This window comes from Diabrotica virgifera, chromosome 10 (genome assembly GCF_917563875.1).
Source record: "Diabrotica virgifera virgifera chromosome 10, PGI_DIABVI_V3a".
In the NCBI taxonomy this organism is placed as follows: Eukaryota; Metazoa; Arthropoda; class Insecta; order Coleoptera; family Chrysomelidae; genus Diabrotica; species Diabrotica virgifera.
The window spans coordinates 134,714,521-134,741,711 of NC_065452.1; the positions used below are offsets into that span (position 1 = coordinate 134,714,521).

At 33.2% G+C, this 27,191-nt stretch overlaps 1 protein-coding gene across 20 annotated transcripts in view; it reads right to left on the reverse strand.

The window, feature by feature from the left end:
* The window catches only part of LOC114342206 (twitchin), a 159,817-nt gene that overhangs the window by 127,742 nt on the left and 4,884 nt on the right, over positions 1-27,191 (reverse strand). For all 20 annotated transcript variants that reach the window (XM_050663424.1, XM_050663425.1, XM_050663413.1 and 17 more), the window contains exons 2-3: positions 6,164-6,519; positions 2,719-2,740 (exon numbers count right to left, since the gene is read on the reverse strand). In XM_050663424.1, the coding sequence (XP_050519381.1) occupies positions 2,719-2,740; positions 6,164-6,476 (335 nt within the window). In that variant the 5' untranslated portion in view covers positions 6,477-6,519. The remainder of the gene's footprint in view (positions 1-2,718; positions 2,741-6,163; positions 6,520-27,191) is intronic.

Genomic DNA, 27,191 nt, shown 5'->3' on the forward strand with positions numbered 1-27,191 from the left:
GGGATTTTTCCTTAAAGTCGCCGGTTTACGAAATAACGAATTTATGCGTTACTTTATGGACGCACTGTATAAGAAAAGTTAATTTATTATAAAAACAATAAATATCTACAATAAGAACACAAAACATGAAATCGCAACCATTTGAAACAATGCAAGGTGTTAGGTAAAAAGGTAGTTTAAGCCCAGTACTTTATATAAATGTAATAGGTAAGTTAGTGAAATAATGTATAGGCGAAGCAATAAAGCACTAAATTCGGCCTTACCTCCGAAAAAAAAAAATGACAAGACGGATCTTAATAATTCTTTTTGCATTCGATTCGTGAATGCGCCAGGAAACTTTGTGACCCCAAGCCATGATATAATATTGAAAAACTGCATATAAAAAATGCATTTTTAAAGTGCATCTCAAACATACAATAAAAAAAAATTCAGAACTCGTCAATTATCGGCGGAAATGAGTTTAATTTTGTTACTCTGGGGTTCTTGGGGTCGCTGAAAACGAATATGACGTCGAAAGTGATTTCCGTAGTACCTGGTGCTCAGGGTACCTACTGTTTACCTAGTCTTGTGGAGTTTTCGTAAATTCATTAAAAAATTAGTCAAAAATCATTACTCGGGGGGTTTTTGGGGTCGCTAACGACGAATATGACATCGAAAGTGATTTCCGGAGTACCTGGTGCGCAGGGTACCTATTGTTTACATCGTCTTGTGGAGTTTTCGGCAAACAATTTATTAAAAAATTAGTCAAAAATAATTACTCCGGTGTTTTTGGGGTCACTAACGACGAATATGACATTAGAAGTGATCTAAGGAGTACCTGGTATCCAGGGTACCTACTGTTTACCTCGTTTTGTGGAGTTTTCGGCAAATTCATTAAAAAATGAGTCAAAAGTCAATAGTCACGAGATAAACATAGGTACCCTGGGCACCAGGTACTCCGGAGATAACTTCCGATGACATATTCATCGTCAGAGACACCAAAAACCCCCGAGTAATGAATTTTGACTAATTTTTTAATGAATTTGCCGAAAACTCCAGAAAACTAGGTAAACAGTAGGTATCCTGGGTACCAGGTACTCCGTAGATCACTTCCGATGTCATATTCGTCGTCAGCGACCCAACAACCCGCAAATAATGATTTGTTTCTAATTTTTTAATGTATTTTCCGAAAATTCCAGAAGTAGGTACCCTGGGCACCAGGTATGCTGGAGATCACTTCCGACGTCATTATCGTCGTTAGCCACCCCAAAAACCCCCCAAGTAATGATTTTTGACTAATTTTTTAATGAATTTGTCGAAAACTCCACAAGTCGAGGTAAACAGTAGGTACCCTGGGCACCAGGTACTCCGGATATCACTTTCGACGTCATATTCGTTTTCAGCGACCCCAAAATCCCCCGAGTAACAAAATTGAACTCATTTCCGCAGATACTTGACGAGCTTTGAGTTTTTTATTGCATGTTTGAGATGCACTTTAAGAATGCATTTTTTGTATGCAGTTTTTTAATGCTATATCATGGCTCGGGGTCACAAAGTTTCCTGTCGTATTCACGAATCGAGTGCAAAAAGAATTATTAAGATCCGTCTTGTCGTTTTCTTTTCGGAAGTTCCGTGCTTTATTGATTCGACTAGTAAGAAAACCTATAAAAAATACTCTATCTATAGGATGCAATAGAATGCAAATGATAAATGCAGAGATATGCGTATTTGCAGATGACATAGTATTATTCGCCAAAACAGCAGGAACACTGAAGCACAATTTAGAAAAATGGAAATCAGAAGCAAAAAAGTAGAACCTAAATGTAAATAAAGAGAATACATAGATAATGAAAATAACAAGGTAAAAGACACGGATGACCTAATCGAAGTGGTGATAGATCAGCAAAAAATAAAGCAAAGATATACAAATACCTGGGATTATTTTGTTGTTACAAGGGCCAGTATAAAAATAACTGCCTTTGTCAGTTAATGAGCCAAGATACACTATTTATACAGATTTTATGATGCTTATCATGTATGTCTTAAGATTAATCAAATGTCACACAACTGAAGTGTAAAATTCCTCCATTGAATTGGACCATAATGTTTGTAGCGTCAGTCTGTTCAGTCAGACTGATATGCCTCATAAACTTTAGATGTAGGCCCAATGCCAGATGAGTTTCTCAGTTGTATGTTACTATTTCTCTTACTAATAGAATATTTTGTGGACGAGGGTTATAGGTCTTGGGCCCACCATTTAAAAAAAGTATTACCCATGAGACTTTTTTTATTCAGTTATTCATGTCGAGTCGGACAATTTTTCTATTTCGGAAAATTTTCGAGAGGGGGGCTTTTCGTAAGTATTAAGGTGTCTACACTTTGGTGCGTCTGACAACTGGAGTACCCTTAAACATTTGTCGGACAATATTACTAGTTAAGTAGTTAATTGTAAATATGTTTATCAAACAATCCTGCAAAAATCAGCTGTAAGGGTATTAATTTTATGAATCTTTATGATACGTGCGCCCCCCTATGAGGAGCGCAATATAAAGTCATAAATAATGATTCTTTTGCAGGATTGTTTGATAAAAATACTTACAATTTACTGGTAATATTGTCCGACAAATTTTTAAGATGCTAATTTTTTTTAATGGTGGGCCCAATGACTATATATTTTAGGGTAAGAAGTAAGGTATTTCACACTAATGTAGATTATATTAGTCAAAAAGGAGCACTTACTTTTCTTTTGGTTCGTCCATGGCTGAAAAGAAAATTAATATTTAATCATTAATAAATGTTTCAAATTTAAAAAATATGGATAACAAAGAGGATAGAACTAAGAAAGGGGGACAACCGTCTCCAAGAAATGCAAAAGGTGTGTCCTTTATTCATAAGGGTTGATTAAAACTAAATATGAGGGACTATTAAACATTTTGTAAAAACACCAATTAATTGCCCAAAGTTAAATAATCCTGTGAAACAGAAACACTGGATAACAGATGAAGAAATCTTTGTAAAATATACGTACATAGTGAAAGGAAAGAGTTAGCTTGAGAAACCTCAACAAAGAAATAAAATGAAGACACAAGGCTGACAAACAGGAATACTATCACAATAATGTACTTGAAAGCCACTATCAACAAAATCAGTCGAAAGATCTATTTAGAAACATGTGATACTCAACAGGATACTTTAATGTCACAACTTAGGCCGCTGAAGAGCAAACAGGAATCCTAAGAACCAACAGAGAAGATTTAGGAGAGGCATGGAGATTATATTAATGGGATCTATACAAAGATCTATCAATATCAGGAACTTATCCACCAAAGCCCTGAAAAAATGGAAGAAGAATCTAATATACTCAAGAATGAAATAAGGCCAACTATCATTAACTCAAGTATAAAAATATGATAATATGATAACAGCAGAAATTCTTAAAGCCACAGAAAAAACCGAAATAAAATTGCTTCATGTGCTCTGTAGCAAAATATGGCATTTCGAGTTATGGTCTAACGACTGGACAAAATCTACAATAACGACAATACATAAAAAACAGCATCCATAAATACGACAACTCTAGAACCATTTCCATTATCTCACATGCCAGTAAAATAATGCTACACATAATCAATGAGAGGTTGAAAATATTCTTACAAAGAACTACCCTAAGAAAAAACTGGATTTACAAAAGGTAGAGGTACTCGAGAACACCTTCTGAATTTCGGTTAAACTGCTTGACACACTAAACGAATTCCATCCAGAACAAGGTATCAGGCAAGGATATGTACTGTCCCTCACAATTATTTAACATATATAGGGAGAATATTATGAAAAGAACGCTTGAAGGATGAGAAGGAGGCACCTCAATAAATGGCCGAAAAACAAACAACCTACGTTTTGCAGATGCCACAGCCCACAACCCTTCTTGCAAATAGTCATGAAGAGTTAATTGATGGTTAGAAATAGAACTGCACTCGTACGACTTGTTAAAAACTAAAGCCAAATAATTTGGTCTACAATTAAACGTATCAAAGACAACGATCACGGTAGTGGATATGTTACCGGCCAAACCCGATTTCAGGATAAACTAGTTTGGCCTAGGCGAAACTAGTTTGTCCTGAACGCGATAGGATAAACCAGTTTGGCCTAGGCCAAACTAGTTTGTCCTAAACGCGATAGGATAAACTAGTTTAGCCTAGGCCACATTAGTTTATCCTGATATTAATACGGACACTGCAGGATAAACTAGTACGGCCTAGTATAAACATTATAGTATACCTACAAAGCATAAATAAACAGATATTTAAACTAAATAAAACACTATGTAATACAAACAATCATGTTATTAAAAATAATCAGTATGTTTTTATAAAAGCAATAGTAGTTATTATACCTCAGTTATAAAAATTCTTATTATTTACTTTTCGATCGAATGCTTTGCTGTCACTTAGAATTGCGAAGTACCATTGCCTTCTTGCACTTGCATCTGTGGAATACTTTTTGTTGCAGCGCATTTGATAATTTTTTTTTCAGATCAGAATTCGACATTTGCCAAGAAACTTTTTGAGAGGAAGCAGATACATATATGTATAAACTAAGACTCTAAAATATCGTTAAAGTTTGAAGCTACGAGATATTCAGTTGGATCAGGAGAAGATTTTGTCAAATGCAGCTGGAACAAAAACTGTTCCACAAACGGATGCAAGTGCAAGACAATGATACTCCGCAATTCTAGAATTGCGGAGTATCATTGTCGAGGAAACCAGTGTCACCAAAGCATTACATGGGAAAATAAATCATAATTTTTATAATTGAGATATAATAATTGTTGCTTGTATAAATAAAAACATTGATTATTTTTTATAAAATTTGATTATATATTTGATTTGAGTATATTTGATTTTTTGTATTACCAACTGTCCATTAGTTTTAACGACGAATCATTATTATTTTAATAAAAAACATTATTTTCAAATTACAGAGTATTTTATCTATTTATTTTGGCTTTGTAGGTATATTATAATGTTTATACTAGGCCGTACTAGTTTATCCTGTATTAATATCAGGATAAACTAGTTTGTCCTAGGCCAAACTAGTTTGTCCTATCGCGTTCAGGAAAAACTAGTTTGTCCTAGGCCAAACTAGTCTACGCGTTCGGGACAGACTAGTTTGGCCTAGGCCAAGTGTATCTTGTATCTTGTGTTATATAGACTAGTTTATCCTGTATTAATATCAGGATAAACTAGTTTGTACTAGGCCAAAGTAGTTTATCCTATAACATTCAGGAAAAACTAGTTTGGCCTAGGCCACACTAGTTTATCCTAACGCGTTCAGGACAGACTAGTTTATCTAGACTAGTTTATCCTGAAATCGGGTTTGGCCGGTAACAGATAGACTACACATACTCTGTGTAGTCATAGGACTATATAAAATCCATAGGCGTAACCAGGATGATCCTAAGAGGGGGTTACAACTACTGGAAGGTCTCTGAGGGGTATGGTGTTAAGCGTATAGAGCTCAAAGTACATCCCAATGGGGGGGGGTTATAACCACCAAAACCCCCTGGTTACGCCTATGATAAAATCATCCACACATAACCTCGATTGACCGGTTTGAAGTTGTGAGCTCATGCTTATATCTGGGATTATTGATCACAAACACAGGGTCACTACAGAAATTAATAAATAGACGTGATCCAGCAAAAGTTGCCGTAAAAAGATAGCCAAAATATATAGTACCTTGGAGTAATACTAGCCCTGTAAGCCATGAGGCTTACTTAGAATCAGCAGATAGAAGGAATTAAAAATTTTAAAGAATATAATAGGTTGTAGTCAAAGAAAATTCTTGGTAAACGGTTTCTGGATATGAAATAATATGTTGTGTCGATCGGATATCCAAGAGGGCAGAAAGTCGTCCACGCATCACTTCGCTGTGATGTATGTGAGTTCAAATCCTGGCCCGGTAAACGGTAAACAAAAAGGCTAAAGAAGCAGTTTAAAATTCTACGTGTAATATATATGAATCTGAGGCTGACTGGAATACGCTGGTGTCTGATCGGCCTATGGGGGAGCATTACAAGGGATAAGGTCTCGCGGCTCAGTGATACTCGTCCATAGATCCCTACCGGAAGGGCATTGACGCCTAAATACGGGTGTGTATATATAAATAATATTTTGTTACTTACGGCTGAAGTTGAGATTGATGGAGGCTGCTATTTCCCCCATGGTATTTTTCGCTTTGACCTTGTAAAGGCCAGCGTCGGTTTCAATAACATCATCTAATTCGAGTACTACTAAAAATTTGTTGGTGCCTATGGATTGAATTTTAAAATTAGTTCTACTGTCTTCTGAAAGTGGTATATCGCTTCGAAACCATTCGATTTCCGGTTTCGGAGCAGCCAGTAACTGGCATTCGAAAATGAGTTTGTTTCCATCGTCCTCCTGCCTCAATTGAGGCTTTTGCGTGAAGCTGGGAGCGAAATCCTCTGCCACTCCCATGCTATTGCTCTTTTACTTCGATATAGAACACATGAAATCGGCCCTGGAACAAGAATACTAACTTTAATTTCCTATATCAACACTAGATCATATAAAAATAATAATAAACTTGAAGCTAAAATCAATTCAGGCCTCGGAAGCGTTGAAGATGACGTCAGAAAGGACGTCGAAAGGTCGGCTATGTGAATATTGACGTGGTTCAACCCGGAAGCCTGGCGAGTTTAGCTATTATTGGTTTTAGCTTCAAATTTAATTGTATTAACCACGGAAACCTTTGCAAACATATATATTTAAAAGGAGAAACTTCTGTTTTCATTTTGAAGCTAAAATTTATAAATATTTGATTAAAATTTCGAAAAAAAGCAGCACATTTTGTTTATTCGCAATTTTTTATTTAGTATTTTATTTTGCATAATGTGCAGAATGGCAAAATAATTCTTAAATAAATTAGTTTTTCTAATATAGCTAGTTTGTTTAATAGAATTATGGAATTAAGATAAAACAGTGGCGTATCTAGACATATGCCTTGAAGGGAGAACTTCCAATGGAACACCAACGTATGGTTAGGGTGCTTATGGCGCTCTCTGAACGAACTGAAATATAAGACGGCTCTTGTTTCGTTTTACAACGAAATGATTATTTATTTATATTAGTTTTGCTCCTAACTGAATATGCTTGACCATTATTTGTTGGAATTTTACCGCGCTGGACAGACGAGAAGTGAGATGCAACTTTTAGATCTCCCTTAGCCTTCTTTGCTCCAGCAATTCGTTGGATTGTAAATTTTAGAAACCACGAAAGTGTTACTAGAAAACTTGGTCCCAATAAAGTTTTATTTTTGATATTATTTTAATTTCATTAAAAGTAAAACTTTCGCTTTTTTTTAAGCAGATGTCGTCACGACATCCATATCATCATGTTATTTCGTTGTGAATCGATACTGGCAGCCCGAATTTTAGTTTGTTCAGAGATTACTATATACAGTGTGTCAATTTGAAAAGTTGCCACCCCCTATAATTTGGTCCCTATAGAAAATCTAAAAATATGCAAAAACACTTCAAATTTATTTGTGAGGGGGACATTTTGTAGACCAGTTTTCAACTAAATTACATCAACCCTATAGCGGGGACGGACACAACCTCCAAAATCTTTAATGGAAAGGGGGTTGAGTGATACCTCATTTTGAAGGTCATTAAATTACCTTTTAAAAAATACCACATGCCTTAAATTTATTTTCAGTACTTTTTAAAAAATCTTGGACTCAATTTTGGAGTTCTGAATTCTATACTTAATATCTTTACGGTTTTACTTGATTTTTTAAAAATTACTTCAAAAAAATACTCTAAACACTTCAACACCACCAAAAAAAATTCAATTTGGAGTTCAATACTCCAAAAAAATTTTTAGAGTTCTGAACTCGATATTTAATTAATAAAATTAATTATAAAAAAATTAAAATCACTGAAAATAAATATAATGTATGTGGTATTTTTGAAAAGGTAATCGAACGACCTTTAAAATGAGGTATCACTCAACCCCCCTTTCCATTAAAGATTTTGGGGGTTGTGTCCGCCCCCGCTAGAGGGTTAGTGTAATTTAGTTGAAAACTGGTCTATAAAATGTCCTCCTCACAAATAAATTTGACGTGCTTTTGTATATTTTTAGATTTTCTATAGGGACCAAATTATAGGGGTGGCAACTTTTTAAATTGACACCCTATATGTACTCTCTGATGATAACTTAATAAGGTTTGAAACCGGTTATGGTGCTTAGGGCGCTCTCTGAACGAACTAAAATATAAGACGGTTCTTGTTTCCTTTTACAACGAAATGATTAATTACTATAGATTGGTATGAAGTTACTATTCTCATATCAAGAATCTCATATAGGATTTTAATGATGTCGCGAATCATTGCATGCCATTTTACTTAAATCTGACAGTTGACGGAATATTTATATTAATATTTAACACCTTCAGTGCCACGGGTAGTTCACAAAATTTTCATTCTGGGCCAAAATGTTCTTTTGGACGAATAGAGTTTTTTTATGTTATTTTAGGGTGACTCAAGTAATTTTTTTTATTTATTTGCAGTTTATTTTCGTATTTTTCTATTTTTGTATGTTTACATGAATTTTTAGTTAAATACAACCTATCTTTTCATGTCTACGTGTCTAAGACCAAACCCAGTTATACCAGGAAATTGACTCAGGCCATAACATTATTCTCTACATATAAAAACTTAAGAAAGTGTGTACTTTTAGGAGACACAACCGATCGAACACAACGAGTCATGTGTATCTTTTTCGGTACACAGCGTTGAGGATAGTGTGTATTTAAAGGGATACACTGGCGCTGAGGATGTTAAGTATGCACGCCAATAAAAAGAGAAAGAAGAAGATATTTATATAAATATTTGCACGAATATTAATATTTAAAATATTTTAATGAAAAAACAAATCAATACAAAATAAAATTTTTACTATACAATGTAGAAAAACACTAATTTAGAATGGCAATTTTCATTTTAACCGTTGACATTGTGAAAGTATGCAACTACCCGTCAACGAATACATAATTTTCTGAGTTCTATGTATAGTAATAACGGACGTACCTTTTTTCTGTCACTTTCAACTTAATGCGTTAGAGAGAATTCGATAAACTATGACGCGCTTAAACTGAAACATGGAAGAGCGAAGGGGAGGCCTATGTCCAATATTGGATGCTGCAAGGCTGATAGATAGGTAACACACTCTGAAATAAGAATTTGGTTTGAACTATAACACCCTTTATGACCTACCCTAAGCGGCGGGGATATTAAACATTAGTTTTAAGATTTGTCCAGTTTATAATGTTGCTTAGAAATAACAATATAGCTAAAATTGAACGTTTTAGCTTAGTTATTTTGTTTAGTCTACCACATCTCCGAATAAAACATAAGCATACTGATTCAGTCTCCCGATTCTCGACAAATTATATCTCACCAGGTATATCAATAAACAATATGAGAAAATTTAGCAGACCGTCTCTGTGCCGTTTATTTTTAAAGTAAAAATGAACGGCTCTTGGTAATGCTAAATTTAGGCTTCACAAATATACAGTGAGTAGTTCATCCCAGGCAAACATGTTTATTTTATCTGTATATTTGATCACGTCAACAATTAGATCTGAGAAATATTTCAGATTAATAAATACTGTGAAGTGAAGAATTCAGAATTTTAAAAGGTTAAAACAACCAACAAAAATGATATTTAAGTACCAAATAAATCAATATCTTAATATATAAAACTTTAAAATAGCATTGATAGTACTTTTAAGATGAGTATTATAGACAAGCTATGCCACTATGTGTTAGGTTTTTATTCATACCACACATTCCATCATGTGTATCTGTAGAGTATATGGAGAGGGAATTAAGTCCTACAGCACTTAGGCTACATTTGACCCATTGTATATCCCCCAGGGAGCTGTCGGCTTTAGCTCATTGTCCATCCAGCCATCTCCAGGAAGGTGGATAAATCTCTAGGGGACATCTTCCTTATGTCGCCAGGTGTAGGTCAGGGCTCACCGAACGCTTACTCTCATATTGATGATCACTCCGGACATTCACATAGGACATGCTCGACAGTTTCGTCTTCTAGCTTACACTTCCTGCATAGAGGTCTGTCTACTAGCCCCCGTGTGTATTTGTTTAGTTGACAATGACCAGTTAAAAAACCAACTGTTACCAGAGGTTTGGCCTGGTTATTCCTAAGCATTTCTTTAATGCTGACTTTTTTAAGGTTCCCTAGTGTTACCCTGTCAAATCTACATCCTTGCCCTTCTTTCTACCTTTTCACGGCTTGCTTGTGCAAGTGATATTTGTATTTCACCAACCAAAAAGATCACCATGTCCTAAGAGTCTTAGGCCAACTATTTTACTAGCTAGTTGGTCAGAAATGCGATTGCCTTTATTCCCATTGTGTCTTTTAACCCACCTCAGGCTGATGCTATTACCATCCAAAGCTTGAGTTAGTCATCCATGGCACTCCATTGCTAATCCTGATATGGCACGTGGGCTATTCAAGGTCAGTAGAGTTTGTCTGCTGTCCGTGCAGATTATTATGGTTTTCCCGGCTAGACCTTTCGGAGTTATCTTTTTTGCGCCCATGGAGATACCAGCCAGTTCTGTCTGAACTGCGCTGGTATTTTGGTCCATACTCCACTTTAATCTTAGGCTCAATCATGTGGAGTATATCTCGCATACTGAGCCTGTTTCCATTTTGGAGCCACATTTAACACCCTATGTTATTTTGTTTCCATTTTGAATGGTTTGTCCAAAATAAGATTAGTTTTATTTAAGTCGCAGCTTGTCTGTAGTAGGGGTAGCGCATCAAGCTCTCCCAGCCAGAAACGACATTTCAATTCTTCTTTCAGACAAAATCTTCCCTATCAATCCTGTAGGCGGTTTACTTTTGCTTTTATGTCTACCTTTTTCTCCTGATTTAACCTTGATTGATCGAGTCATTGCATGACGCTTATAGAAGCCTGACCATGTATCTGTTTGTATGTAAGTATCCTGAGACAGTAAGCATTTAATTTAACATTTAGTTTTTCTTAAGACAGAAGGTAAAGATAGACAGACAAGTCTTAATAAATTTTACACTTAATTTTTGTCTCTGTCAAGATAAAAACTGACAGTAAGATAATTGCTGAAAAGTTATTAGTAATTACACGAAAAGAGGAATCATAATCTAATATCAATCTATTTGTACATCTATAGAAACTAATTTTGATATTTTTGATCATCTTTTTTTCATATTTTACTGGCCAGTTATATGTATTTTTGCTTAAGAGTTTCCTAAAAAAAAAAACAAATCTTAATAGAGCGGTTCAAACAATGAATGTACATTTTATTACTTTCAATTTCATTACTACGGGCTATAAAACAGAGAATAATAAAATTTTTATGAGTATTTCTTGCACATTAGAATACAATCAAAATGCAACGAGAAGTATATGAGACTTTTATCAGATTTATTGCTTCAGGTGCTAAAAATACGCTATAATGTAGGTACTGGCATGTGCTGTGCTATTTTTAGACCCTTTCAAACGGCTGTATGTTCTCAAATTATGTAGAGTATAAACGGTAACATTTTTGGGTGAAAAGTAAAAGCGAAATCGAAAAAGAAATTATAACCACCAATTATCACTCATTCACTACAATTATTGTGTTTTTACAGGCTAGATCAAGGAGTAAGACAGGGAGACAATATTTCACCAAAATTGTTCACGGCAGCTCTAGAGCCAATACTTAAGAACACTCAATGGCAAGATATGGGTATCAGTATAGATGGAGAAAGATTAAATCATCTGAGGTTTGCAGATGATTTAATCTTCACGTAATCAGGTTGCATTTTTCTTCTTCCTTACGTGCCATCTCCGCGACGAAGTTTGGCAATCATCCTTGCTATTCTAACTTTTGACACTACAGCCCGAAAGAGTTCAGTTGAGCTGCATCCAAACCATTCTCTGAGATTTCTCATCCAGGACATTTTTCTTCTACCTATGCTGCGCCTTCCTTGAATCTTTCCCTGCATAATTAATTTTAGGAGTTCATATCTGCCACCACGTTTTATATGCTCAAATATTGTAGTTTTCTTATTTTGATGGAATCCAGTACCTCCCTGCTGTTCTCTATTCTTCTTAGTAACTCTTCATTCGTTATTATGTCTGTCCAGGAGATTTGGACATTTGGATGTTGCATTAAACGCAGACAACTTACAAGATACAGTTTCTATGATGCATTTGCTTAAAACTCTGGTCTGAAAGAGCAGGATTAAAAATAAACTTTGAGAAAACTAAACATGACTAATCTCGTAATGAGTCGAAATAAAACTATTGACAATACTACCATAAAGCAAACAGACCCTTACAAATATCTCAAACACGAGATTAAAATAAGCAGATACAATCAAACACATGAAATACAGAGACCAATAATAGCCCTGACATGTGCAGCATTTGGCAAACTAAGCGTGATCCGTCAAAATAGCCCGGTCAAAACAGCTCCGTCAAAAAAGCCCCGTCAAAATAGCCCGAACACAAAATAGCCTCGACAAAATAGCCCGCAAACAAAATAGCCCCGACAAAATAGATCGCACACAAAATAGCCCCGGTCAAAACAGCCCCGGCTAAAATAGCCCCGGCTAAAACAGCCTCTTATAAACAATTACAGAATTATTTACACAAGGTGTCCAAAAACTTTTTTTTTAATTTAAATTATTTGACAAAAAGGAAGAATGTATTTAATTTATTTAATTTATAATGCATTTTACTGTTGCCCGAAAACAGAAAAAAATATTATATGATAAATAAACATTGATTTTCGCTTAACTTAAATGTGCAAACTTCCAAGAGGCAGGGAAGACAGAACTCGAGATCTCTGAAAAGACCATTTTTATTTAATGTGGTTAAGTTAAACATCTGAATAGAGGATAATTACCATTTCCGAAAAAATGTATTTTTAAGAAATTATTTCATGATGAATTCTGAAGGGAGCTTTTTTGTCGGGGCTATTTTGTCGGCGGACTATTATTCCGCGGCTATTTTGCCTGCAGGCTATTTTGTCGGAGCTATTTTGAGTGCGGGATATTATGTCGGGGCTATTTTGTCGGAGCTTTTTTGACGGGACTGTTTTGACGGAGTACCCAAACTAAGCCATATTCTAAGAAGTTCAATTCCCATGTGTTTCAAGAGAAAGGTTTTGAAAAGTTTTGCCCGTACAAACTTGAAACTACTCTAGTACTACTCTTAGTAGTATTTTGTATTTTGACAACGAAACCCGATTTGGGCTTCGAAACGTTAATAAAATCATTTTTTTGGTAAAATTGTGGCTTATTCCCATTAAAAATAGTTGATTATAAAAATGCCACAAGGAAATAGCTTCAGAACAACATACTAAATTTTCTTTCGTTTTCACCCCTGTAAATAAACATTCTAGAAGTTTTTAGGGACTTACGGCCCTCGATAATAATGTAATATTTTATTCTGCGTTTAAATTTTTCAAAAATTCCTATTAGTTTTCTCAGGATTAAAAAAATGCATTTAAAAAGCATCGGACCGAAATTTTGCGCAGGTGTTATACATTTTTGTAATCAGTATTTCAAATGATTTTAAAAGAGGTGTCACATGATGTACCGACTTTCCCATTTAAAAAAATCAAAGTTATGACTGTCACCTGAAGAGGGATCGCGTAAAATTCGAAACATTGATGCTATAATATACTATGATTATTTTAAAAATCAACCTGTCCGACCGTTTTGATTATGTGCTAAAAATAAATAAGTTAAGAGGGGGGGTCTCAGCTGAGCTCATCGTAATTTTTTTTTTACGTTTTATCCGTTTTTTTTTTTAATTTTGGTGTAATACCCCACTATTCTGCTATTCCTACTGCTTTTGCTAAAGTTTAGGAAAACGGATTTCTCATTTCTCGAAAATTATCAAGAGGTTTTTGAAAAAGTTGACGGGCGACCGTTAACTCTGCCATTTCAGATTGCAAAAGTCTTGGTGTTAGATCAATAAAGTTAAGTATTTTAGATTGAATAGTAATATTAACGATAAATTCAAAATTATTCATATGCTCTAATAATGCATTAGCCTCTAATTTTTCATCGTTTTTTAGATAGCAATGTTTTCGTTAAAGATTTCATTACTTGTCGGAAAGCTCGACGCAAAGCCATAACAGCATCATGTCTGGATGGCCACCGAGTTTCACCTTTTAAGTGTTGGCAAACGCGATGAATCCAAAGTTATATATATCCAATACATAGTACATACCATCTTTTAATACTTGCACTAAAAAAAACATAATCGTTTAATTATATCCTAAAAAAAACTCCTGTACACCATCAAAGGCATCATTCAACACTATGTAGGTTCAGATTATGGGATGCACAATGAACATAGGAAGCTGTTTTTTCAATGTCAGTTATGCACATTTGTATGCCTGAATATACACCACTCATAACGTCCCATCATAACCCTTTCCTCTACAGTTGTGTACGGAAAGGTGCTTTGATTGTTTAAATTTTAAAATTTAATTTACAAGACTTTCTGCAATTTGGTCTAATATGCGAATAAATCAAAAAACACTTTCAACAACTTCTGCTTTGGAAGGTAAATTATTTTCATCGCAACTTATTTTTACATACCGAAAAATAAACCTCAGCTGATCGTGTTTTGAAATATCTTGAGTGGTATCAAGAATTATTGAATAAAAACAACAAAATATGTTTTGGTTCCCAATTTAAAGAAAGTAGAAGTATTAAGCTTGAAGGCTTTAAGGGGCCCCTCCTCACGTCGGGGCCCCCCGCCTTGCGGGCCCTGCGGTCCTGTCAGCTACGCCACGTGTGCTATTATTGAGGAGTTCGTATAACTGGAAGATTTTTTTTTATTTTATGTTACAACTAAGTCACTAAATATCTTTCTGGGAGTCACAAGGCCTTGTAATGGAGGAAGAACTCTCCTTGCTTAGTCGTGGTTGCTAAGGATACCTTAACTCCAAATTTCAGGAGACATCCAGAGTGCATTCATTTTCCCCGACATACTGGGCTCTCTTTAGCTTCTAACAAGAATGGACTATGAAAAAGAAACAAAGTAGACAAGGAAGAAAACTACACAGCCTTAGTCATCTAAAAACTACGAAACTGGATTCAGGCTATACTTCCACAGATAAATATAAACTTCTACAAAGTGATCAGGAAAAACACGGATGAAGCTCATATTATATTAATACAGTTTCAATAATTTATTTTTTCCTTTTTGTTTAGCTCCCATTTTTCAGAGCCACAAGTGGTGATGCTTTGAAGAATTGCTTTGTGTCGGCTATATAGCTACTCAGCAATTTTGCATAGCAGTTTTGTTTTTCTAGAACAACAAGATCCAAAAGAAAACGTATTTAAAAAACTGATACAGAAGTAAAAACTTCAATTTGTATCTTGGTATAAAAATGTTTATTAAAACTTTTTAAAATGTCGTTAAAATGGATTAGGCAAAACGTTTTCGATCTGATTCAGATCATCCTCAGTGCATTCTGTTACGTACATGAAACTAGCATACTAATGAAAGTGGTGACATCGAAATATATGGTTTACATGTTATAATAAAATTGTATAAAGTAAAGCGACTCTAAGTCGATGTTAATGGATTTTATCCTAGTACTTAAAGAGCAACATGGTTCCCTGCTCTATTGGAACGCGTGGTTCTTGCTAGTTCAATAGACACAGACCAACTGAGTTTGTTGGTTAGAGTCGCTTTACTTTATACAATCATTATAACATGTAAACCATATATTTCAATGTCACCACTTTCATTAGTGTGCTAGTTTCATGTATATACGTAACAGAATGCGCTGAGGATGATCTGAATCAGATCGAAAACGTTTTGCTTAATCCATTTGGACGACATTTTAAAAAGATTTAATAAACGTGTTTATACCAAGATACAATTTTTTTTAATACAAAGATACAAAGAAGTTTTTACTTCTGCCCAAGTATAGCAGTCTCAATTATTATATTTAAAAAAAAGGCATTTAAATTTTTTGGTCACTTTGAGTTAATTGATATACTCAAAACGAAGTTTTTATTAGCGTCTTTTTGACAGTATTTACTCATTACATACTTTCTTATAATATGTTACAAAAATAACTATTTTGTTTTGGCTTCGAAAACATTTTTGACAACTTTATATTTGATTTTTGATGATTTTCTCCAAGTTGAACACCTTTAAGTAATGTGTCATGTTGATGTCAGAGTATTTGATGGCTTATTAGCTATTTTAAGTACCATTTATAATTTTAAACCTAGTTATACAACCAATATTTATTTTTGTTCTAAATTTTGATAGTAAACTGGAAATTTGACTCTGGTTGACCGTTTGCAGCGATTGATCGCACAAATCTCAATGATAGCAATAGAGATCTCATCAAAAAACCGATGGATATAATATAAATAAGCTTAGATTCTGTAAAAACAAACATTAGCAAATTCCAAATATCTGCGAATATTTTTGGAATATCGATTGACGTGATGCAAATATCGTTAAACACGAAAAGGAAGCAATCATTCCATTCAAAATTTCACGAAAAATCAAAGAGAGTTTATATTACGCAGATGTGAACTGTGGGCACTAAACGATTAATAAAAAAACTTGACATTACCTTAGTTTTACTCATCAGGAATCAAAATTTGTTGGATTTTTACCTAGATAAATTTACCTAAATAAATAAAATGCCGGGTTGTGGAATGCATATTTTAGATTCCTCCAGGTATATTTATTTATCGTGCGTTTGCCCTGTAAATTGTAGAAGGCTCGGATTCAGGTTGTCACCAGAATTTTGGTTTCAACGTTAGAAGTTTTAGATCTTCCGGTCATTAGACTTCTCGTTGTTTTAAAACTTGATATATTTGGGAGAATATACCAACCATGGACTAAAAGGTCCAAAAATTCTAATAGCTAGGAGTAATAAGTAAGTGGAAGAAATGTGAAAAATGTAAAAATAATGGAAAATGAGAGATAAGTGAGAAAACTAAGTATTGCTTAACGACGAGATAAGCCACAGAATGGAGCTAGAAGATATCATCAGATTCATATAAGCATGGTGATTTGGATAGATGGGGCACATAGAGCGAAAAAAACTTGCCTGATTGATTAAGAAAGATATCAAATCGAATTAAAAAACAGAAATACCTAAAGAGACAAGGGTCGTATTATCTATTATAAACATCAAAATCTTGAACATGAAAAACTGGAGATGTATAATAAAATAGAAATGAATAGAAAAATTTAACTAAAACTAGGGTACACAACATGTCAAAAAGAAAGAATTCAATTCGTTCAGAGGCGACCATCATCCTGTTACATACGTGCCGCCCTCTTTACTATAGAGCCTCTAGAGCCTCATAGAGCCTACAGAGCCTCATAGAGCCTCTCCGATGATCCCTAAATACGGTGTAATGTATGTAAGAGGCTTTACTCAGTACAGGGAACCAAACTGCACCGATTAAAATCCAAAGAGGTGAGACCAAGAGGCAATAGCTAACTTAAACTACTAGCTTTACAATGCTGAAAAAACTACCAGTTTTACGAATAATTATGAGTGCCTTTTAAAACATTTCTAAAGGTCATATACAAAGACAATCTATAGAAAAGAGTGTCTTTAAGAATAAAATCATACTTGTTGGCTGGAAGACAATACGGATTCTGCAAGAACACGTATTTTTTATAAATGTCCAAATAAGATCTATAACCCTGTCAAATCTTTGAAACTATGCCGAATTTGGAACAGGCCTAACAACTTTTCAAGCCAAAGCCAAAACAAAAAGAACTTACACAGTGGGGTATAGAAACTTTTATGAGGTGAATGCCCAAAATATTTTTTATAGATGTCCAAAATCCATTAAAAGTTTTATCAAATTAAAAAAGTTAGTACCTAAACATCACCAGAAAGATCTATAAACCTGTAAAAATCTTTGAAACTATGCCGAATTTGGAACAGGCTTTACAAATTTTCAAAGTTCAGAAACTTTTTTAAACATAAATTCTTATAGCCAATGACTTACTTCTAGTTAATTGATGAGACTCTGTTAGCAGGTTTATATAAACTATCTTCACAAAAGCTTTCTTGCTTATTGGAGCTTGGATCACCGACTAACTTTTGTAAAAGCAAGATTCTAGAATGACGACAGATCCAATTAGACGAATCTGACATGCTGGGTTGACGACGATGTTGTTTACTGCAATTTTGACATTTTTATAACTGCTTAAGAGCCTAGCTTAAATTAATTACACTGCAGAAACTTTTCTGGGTTAAATAATTAGCTAAAATAAACTGAAATATTACCAATCTGTGGCCAACAATGTCAACTCAAAATTTGCTCACAAACCATAAATTCTCCATGAATTATTGAGTAGTAAAGTCACTCATGCGTGACGCTGCGAGCTATTTTTTAATTTTGGAATCACTTCAACGACATTAGTGCCTGCCTGCAATTTGACATGGTTGTTTTGGCAATTTTCTAATAAAATTATTAGCAACATTTTTATCTACTACTGATAACTTTTTTCTGATTTTTCTAATGTTGACTTAATGAGAAAGCTGGAAGCTTTTGAGATGCGGCTTTTTAGGAGAATTTTGAAAATACCATGGACCGATCCAAACGAACGAAATGGTGTTGATTAGAATGGAAAAAACAGAGAACTTTTGAACAGCATTAAAAGGAGAAAGACAGCATATTCGGGGCACAATCTTAAAAATAATAAGTACGAGTTGTTACAGCTGATTTGAACAGTAAAATCGAAAGAAAATGGGACCTGGTTACACACACAGACGCTTTTTAAGAAAAGCAGAAGATAGAGTCGCAATTGCAATGGTTATAGCCAACCTTCATTAGTGGAGTAGGAACTAGAAGAATAAGAAGACTCATGATTTTGAGCTTCATATCTGGATTTAAATTTTTGAACGAGCAATTAGCAATGACTTGACTTGATTTATTGTTGTGTAGCTATTTTCTTGTGAAATGTTAATACAATTTACTATTTTTACTAGAAATAGGCCACAATTTCACTATAAGATAAGTTTATTTTGACGTTTCGGTCTCTACTTTGGATTTTGATTTTCGAAATGAAAATCTAAATGTTATTGGGGAACCGCAAAGTGGGCGACGTCTGGTGGCGAATTTGAAAAGCATCAACTCTAGGAGAACATTGACTTTGTCATTAATTTTTGTACATATTTGTTTTCAGTTTATGTTGTAATTAACAATGATTTCGACTTAAAAAAACTATTGCAGTGTTCCTCAGTATTCATTCCTATTATACTCTACGTAATGACGTAAACTAACCAATGCCAAATCACACTTTTTGTTAATTTAACGTTTGTATTAAACGTAGTATTTTTAAATGTTTAAGCGACAGCAAAATTAAATAAATAAATAAAATGTAGTATATATTCTGTACATAGAATGTACATTCTTATGCAAAATATTCCGACCACCTCATAATTTCCAAAACACAATTGAAGACATCAGTGGATAAAGGTCATATGTCACAAAATAATGTTATTGAGTAATGAGCATTTTAATGTCTTTTGTTCCAAGTTAATTATTTGTTTTATAAATTTGCATTACTATACTTTTTTAAGCCAAATTTAAATTTTGTGGACATATTACCTTTATCCAAATAGCAAATAGTAGAAAATTCTCCATATCTTCACATTTCACGTGGATAACGGTAATATGTCCAAACGTAATTTTGGACATAATACCTTTATCCACTACAATTCGAAATTCATAGTGTGACATATTGCTTTAATACCTTTCTGTTATTTTTATTTTGTTAAAAATAGGTAATTTTAAAATTTTAAAAGGTTAACAGCACATTAGAAGAACAAAAACCTAATAAAACAATTTTCTTAAAAAATGTGCCATATGACCTTTATCCACTTATCTCTTCAATTATTATAAAATAAATTCACCTACTTAGTTTGCAGTTTTTATTTAATTAAAAATTGTCATCTGTTAGTGTAAAATAAATTGTACTGTACCTATTAACTAAATTAAAAGAAAATTAGAAATTTTAAGATAGATTAATAATTTTTAAAACGGTGTGTGATTATCGGGGGGTCAGATTTTTTTATGAAAAAAAGTAAAAACAAATAAGTTAAGCATCAAATTTTAATGAATGTATACAGAAAAATTATAATTTTGAGTCGTCTTTAACCTGTAAGATGTCTTAGTGGCAAAACTTAGTGGTTACTTTGGCAAAACACTCGTGTAAATGATTTTAATTTAACGTGTTAGAACTGTGGGGTCAAATGACAAAATGAATTGTTTTCCTAGAGTTATCGACCATCTTTGAAATTTTGAGCGCCCTCTATCGGAATTTATTTTGCGAATATTAAACGTACCCAGTAAAAATTGTACTTGGCATTTGACATGCAATTGACATGACTTTGACAAAAGTGTTCGCTGAATCAATATATATATATATATATATATATATATATATATATATATATATATATATATATATATATGTATAGTAAAATGTGTTCAGAATTTACCATTGGCTTAAATTTCACAGCTATAAAATCCTAAGCAATAATGATTTTGAGATTATCCCGAAAAACTAATAGATTCTTCCAAATAAGTTCTCTGTTACAAAATCTAGTAATATTCCAACAAGCACATAGTACCAGGCTACCAGGGTTTGAATTCTTCTTTAATAATAACATTCGGTCGATTGATAGAAAAGCTATAAAATGTTCACCTTGATCCCCCGATTTAACCTATCTGGATGTAATATAATGTGCTGGAAGGAATTATCAGGTGCTTTATGCCAAAAATCTATGTGATTTTTCAAAAAGTTCTAGATTTTATTAGAGAACTGAAAGACTTTTCAAAAAGAGAATTTTTTCTACTATTTTCATACTAATTCTAGATATATATTTCTTGATATTATATATTTATGAGAATATCTTAGAATAAAGGACGCAGAAAGAGACCCACAGCTCTCGATTAGAGGTATAAAAAAATGTGAAGAATTTAAAAACCTAAGGACACACACAGCACACAATACAACAGGACCGAAATGTTGTTCTGAAGCTATTTCCTTGTGGCATTTTTATAATTAACTATTTAGATGGGAAATAAGCCACAATTAAATTGAAAAATAGTTATTTATGTACCAAGTCAGTAAAGTTACTCTTTATCGAACGAGTCTTGATATTACGAGCAGAGCGAGCATAGCGAGCGAGGCGAATAACAGACGAGTTCGATAAAGAATCTTTACTGACGTGGTGCATACAAAATTTTATCGCATTTGATATTGGTTTTAACATTTACTTACAATTTACAATTTAAGAACTTTTTAAATTTTAAACGTCATAATAATTTCATGACAGTGATGACAGATAACTTTTGCAAGATGGCTGCTTTCGATTTTTAATCGATAGTTATCAATATTGAATAATTACTAAATCGGTAAAATTTTAATTTATTTTATATGAATATAATTGCCAAATACTACATAATTTTAAAATCAATGGGAAAATCCCAATAGTTGGCTGTATACCATAGTTTAAAAAAACCTATACAGAAGTAAAAACTTCAAATTGTATTTTGGTATAAAATCGTTTATTTAAAAACTATCTAAAAGTCATCCACATGGATTGCAAAACGTTTTCGTTCTGAACAGAACATCTTCAGTGCATTCCGCAAAGTAGTTACTAGCACACCAATGAAGGTGGTAACTTCATAATATATGGCTTACATTATAAATTTTGATAAAATATTGTGACTACAAGTCGATGTTACAAGATTAAATTATGTATGTGCCTAAAGAGCAACATGCTTCCCTGCTCGAAAAAACTAGGTACTTGCCATTTTAATTACCACAGACCAACCAAGGTTGGTTTTTTAAACTTTTTTAAATGTATTATTTAATAGAAATATAGTTGCACAAGAAAATAAAATTTTTATTAACAATAAATAAAATTTATATTTAAACAATTAAACATTGTTTAAGGAGATAGGCGCAAACTTTCGACTTCAATGCTATTTAAATGCATTCGTTTTTTTCGAAGCATGAGAAAACTAATAAATATTTTTGAAAAATTAAGATTACGTTACTACCGAGGGCCGAAAGTCCCTGAACTTTTCAAAAATGTTTATTTTAATAAGTTACAGGAGCGAAAAAAAGAGAAAATTGAGTGTGATTTTTAATTTTTAATACATATCTTATTAAAAAAAAAACTTTTTATTTATTCTAAGGGACATTCGGCCCTCGGTAATAATGTAATCTTTCATTCTGCGTCTAAATTTTTTTAAAATATTTATTAGTTTTTTGAGGATTCGAAAAAATGAATGCATTTAAACAGCATTGAAGCCGAAAGCTTGTGCCTATCCACTTAATTATAACTCTTATGGTTATCATATTTATCATTGCCTGTTCGTAAAATGAAAGAATTTTGAAAATTTGTTTTGTTATTGTAACAAACATGTTTTGTTTGGTGATCTTTCCGGGCCCCATTCAAATACGGGCCCGAGGCAGGTGCCTCACGTGCCTAGTGGTAAAATAGGCCCTGTAGACATAGGGAATCTACAATAAGCATCCATATACAATAGGAATCCTCGGAACAGCCCATGGTGGGCTCTGAATCGCAACCAAATCTAACTGTCTAACTTATTAAGAAATAATTTGCAGAAGACAAATTTCTTTCTAAACAAACCTTTCTAAACAAACTCTGGCTACACGTAAATCTGAGCTTTCTTCAATTTAAAAGGCATACGGACGATAAATGGATAGACATGGGGAATCTATAATATGCATTCCACGACACGTCAATAGGGATGTTCACTAATTTTTAAATATAGTTAAATTCAATAGATTACAAAGTATATAAAAACGTAACAATCATAAAACTGTTTAAAAATGTATATTTTTTAAGATAAATGAGTTCATAACGTTGATTTTCTTGGAGGCTAGAAAAACGGTACCCTGCAGCGAGGCTACGGTCTGTGACGTCAGCAGTCGTAACGTCTTTGATCGACGACTAGTTTTGTATACTTATTTACGAAGTGTATTTGAATGTGCGCAGTTTTTTACGTATTTGATTATTAAAAATGAAGCCAAATAAGTGGTGTTTTGTTTCTGGGTGTGTAAATACATCAAAAAACAGTTCTGACAAGATGTTTATGACCGTTCCAGCCAATTTAAAAGAGAAAAAGAAATGGTTTGTTGCAGCTAGAACTTAAAATAACTAACTTAAAGAACTAACTTAATAAAATAAACATTATAGAAGTTTTCGGCCCTTGGTAATAATGTAATTGTTCTTTCTGCATTTACATTTTTCAAAAATACCTATTAGTTTTCTCAGAATTCGAAAAAAATTAATGAATTAAAATAGCATTAGACCAAGATTTTGCACCTACCCCCTTAAGGAGTAAATGAAAAAGTTTCGGGACCTCAAATTTGTATTCCTTAAACTGGGATATTCCTAAAAACGGGATTCTAATAATACATACAGTAAAAGTAAACCTTGAAATAACTACATGTGGATGTAGGTATGACTTTATATTACATTAAAATCATTAATAATTTAGTGAAAAGATTGGTTGAAATGAAAATGTATAATACCCAAGTTCAAAAATATTTTTACCGTGGATCTAGAGTTGAAAAGGACAGAGCAACATTTAACAACATGCATCAGAAATATTTTCACCCATTGCGACATAATATCTCTCTCACTAAAAATGCGGCTGCTAAAATGTTATTATTTCCGGTCTTGCTATATGGCGCAGAGGCCTGGACAATAATGGAAACATTAATGAAAAAGCTAGAGGCATTCGAGATGTGGGTGTACCCAAGTATCCTCAGAATATCCTGGCGACCCACACCAACGTACAGGTATTGCGTCGAATGGGAAAACAAAAAGAAATCTCTTTTACAATTAAGAAACGAAATCTTAAATATTTCGGTCATCTCATGGGGTATGATAAATATCGTATACTCCAACAGATAACGCAAAGTAAAATAGAGAGCAAACACGGACCCGGAAGAAAAGACACTCATGACTTAAAAACTTACGCCAATGATTTGGACAAAAATCGATCGCGTTATTCAGAAACGCCGCAATGAAATTAAAATTGCCATGATGATAGCCAACGTCCACAACGGACAAGGCACATGAAGAAGAATAAAAATATTTTTAATACACCTAACCAAGGTAAGGTAATAACCAGCCAATGTATGTATACAATATGCATGCATACAATGCATGCATACAACTTTCTCTATTTTTTTTGTGGAGTATTAAGCATCTATTTTTTAGCTTAAAGAAGACATGGAAAATTATATGGAATATACACTCAGTAAAGCTGTGGTAGATTTATTTTTTTACAAGATGCCAATAAATCATACACCATTGTTACACCTACACTACAGTCGGTAGTTGATACGAATCGGCTTTCTGAAAACCTTCTTCCATTTTATTTGTTTATTTTTGTACCACCCAAAACATGTCCTTACAAACAGTCTATCCACTTTAAACTAAACAAATTCACTATAAAACTCCACTTTAACCCTGATAAAACAAGAAGAGAACAAAATAAATTGACCAGAAACGTCAAACAGGTAAACAGTAACACTATGAGAATGGCGCGCGCTTGGGGTATGCAACTAGTGACGTCAGGCCAATAGAGAAGCGTTCTTGAAATTTAAAATAATGCTAGATTTCTAATAAAGATTTTTTATAGAAAGGCTTTTTCAATTTTGTTGAAATTTTGGACAATTATTCCTAGGGTGTTTCTTAATCGTTTTACATGTTTGAAATGACTTTTTAATTTTTTGTGAACATCCCTATTCATCTACGTAAAAATCCAACAAATCAAATAAAGTTATAAAAGATTGGCATGTCATTTAGAAGTTTTATAACACTATAAAACCAAGTAATTCAAGACGCTCTATTTCTCACCGCCCACAATTTTTGTCAAAAGATAAAAAACAGGTTGGCGCTCATGCTTTCAACCTCCCACAATTTCAGAAGTTAATTTTGTTTCGGTAAAAATAAGGTCACTGCTGTACCACTGTCACCAAAATGACACTGTGCATAACGCTTGGCACATGATGCGCGCAAAATTAGATCACCTATTTTACGTTAGGCGATCTTTTGCAAACATTAAAATTTTCAGCAGGTCATCAATACATTCTGAATTAACACACTTCTCCAAAAAATTAACGCACCACCTTAAAAATTGCTCATTTTTGATGTCTCGAATTTCCTAAACCTGTTGTAGCCTTATTTCTTAAGAATATCGCTGTAGTAACATTGATGCTAGACAGGTAAATTGTCATTGTATACCGGGTGTACCAATAAAAGTGTGTTTTTTTCTCAAAGTTCTCAACACCCTGTGGAATATTGTAGCGTTTACAAAAAACTGAAATTAAAACCCTACTATAGCCTCAGGTTTTCTTATCATTTTGTTTTTCGATTCATTCGCTTATGTTGTATAATAAAACAGTTAGGTACTTTAACAACTAGTCATGTTTTTCATCAATATATCCTCAATTTCTGCTTAGTTTAATAAACAAGCCTAAAGTTCTGAGGCAATGAGAAATTAACAATTTGATAAATGTCAAATTGGTAACAGTCAAAAAGTGTCTGGTTTGTTGTGAAAATTAGTAGATTTATTATGTAAAATTTCAATTATGTTCGTAACTTTTATTGTTGTTTGGTGGAAATGGAACGCGCTACAAGGAATTTGACCCGCGACGAGTGTGTTCAAGCATTGAACTTACATAGCGAAGTACCTAACTACCATGCTATCGGCTCCTTGTATTGGTAACAATGTTTTGTTAATGTACGATAATGCAAGACCTCACGTTGCAAGAACTGTAACTGAATATTCTCTTCGGTAAATCTTCGGACTTTAAATTGGCCATCGCATAGTACAGATCTTAACCCGATCGAACATTTGTGTGACATAATTGGCAGAAGACTACGACAGCGTTTGCCATCTTCTAGAATCTTACAAGAGATAGAAATAGTAGCTCTTGAGATTTGGAATGATCAAGACCAAATAGCAAACATCATTTGTAATATAAAAGTACATATATCTTATTATCGAACATAAGCGAATGCGAATTTAAGAAAGCCTAAGGCTATAATTAAACTTTGGGAAAAACACAGTATGATTGTTACACCCGGTATACAATGATATTTAACTCACTCACATATTAAACTGTCACATATTCAACTCACATTTAAAAAATCACTCAAATAGGATAACAGGTTTAGGAAATTCGAGACATCAAAAATGTCCCAATTTTAAGAGGGTGCGTTAATTTCTTGGAGAAGTGTAAGATTGATACTAGATAACTTTGAACTAAATGTGTGATGATTGCTGAGTTATGTTTGATGGTAATTGTTTTTTTAACTAACAATCATAATTTCTTTGATAGCTACCTTTTTATTAAACGCTTTTCTTTACTTCAATAGTTTGCACCAAATCTTTAGACGTTAATTTGACTGACTTTTCTTCAATGCAAATTAATGAAAATTTGCAGACATATGCATTCGCGGGAACAACACACGAATAGTCAATAAAAAAAATTTTTGTTTATTAATTGTTTTAAAAAAAACAATTTTAACGGAAAATGCTTAAATTCTCTTGTTTTTTACAATGAAGAAACTTGAAACTTTTACAGATTGTAGCTAATTATATGAACTATACATAATTTCACTGTTTACGTTAATTGTTTACGTTATGCTTCATAAATAAACAAAATGTTTCAATTTTTTTGCCGATTCCGACTACTTTTCATGTTTGTACATCATATTTTTTATACATATTTTAATAAACATGACGATATATTTTAATGTTTGAAAAGTGTAAGACTAAAAAGTAAAAAATAAAAAAAATTGAAAAAATCTAACACATTCGTTAAAGAAAAGCGTGGTGCGAAAACCGTTTATTCAATGAAGACGCGCTACGCTTTTCTTTAAAGAATCTGTTAAATTTTTTCAATTTTTTTTATTTTTTTGCTTTTTAGTTGATTTTTGTATAATATGTTTAATTTTAGTCACTCGTAACTAAAGAAAAGCGTTTCTTAAAAGTATTTTTTTCATATTTTTTTATTTCCTTTTCTCATCTAGTTGTTAACTAAAGTTTTTCTTTTTC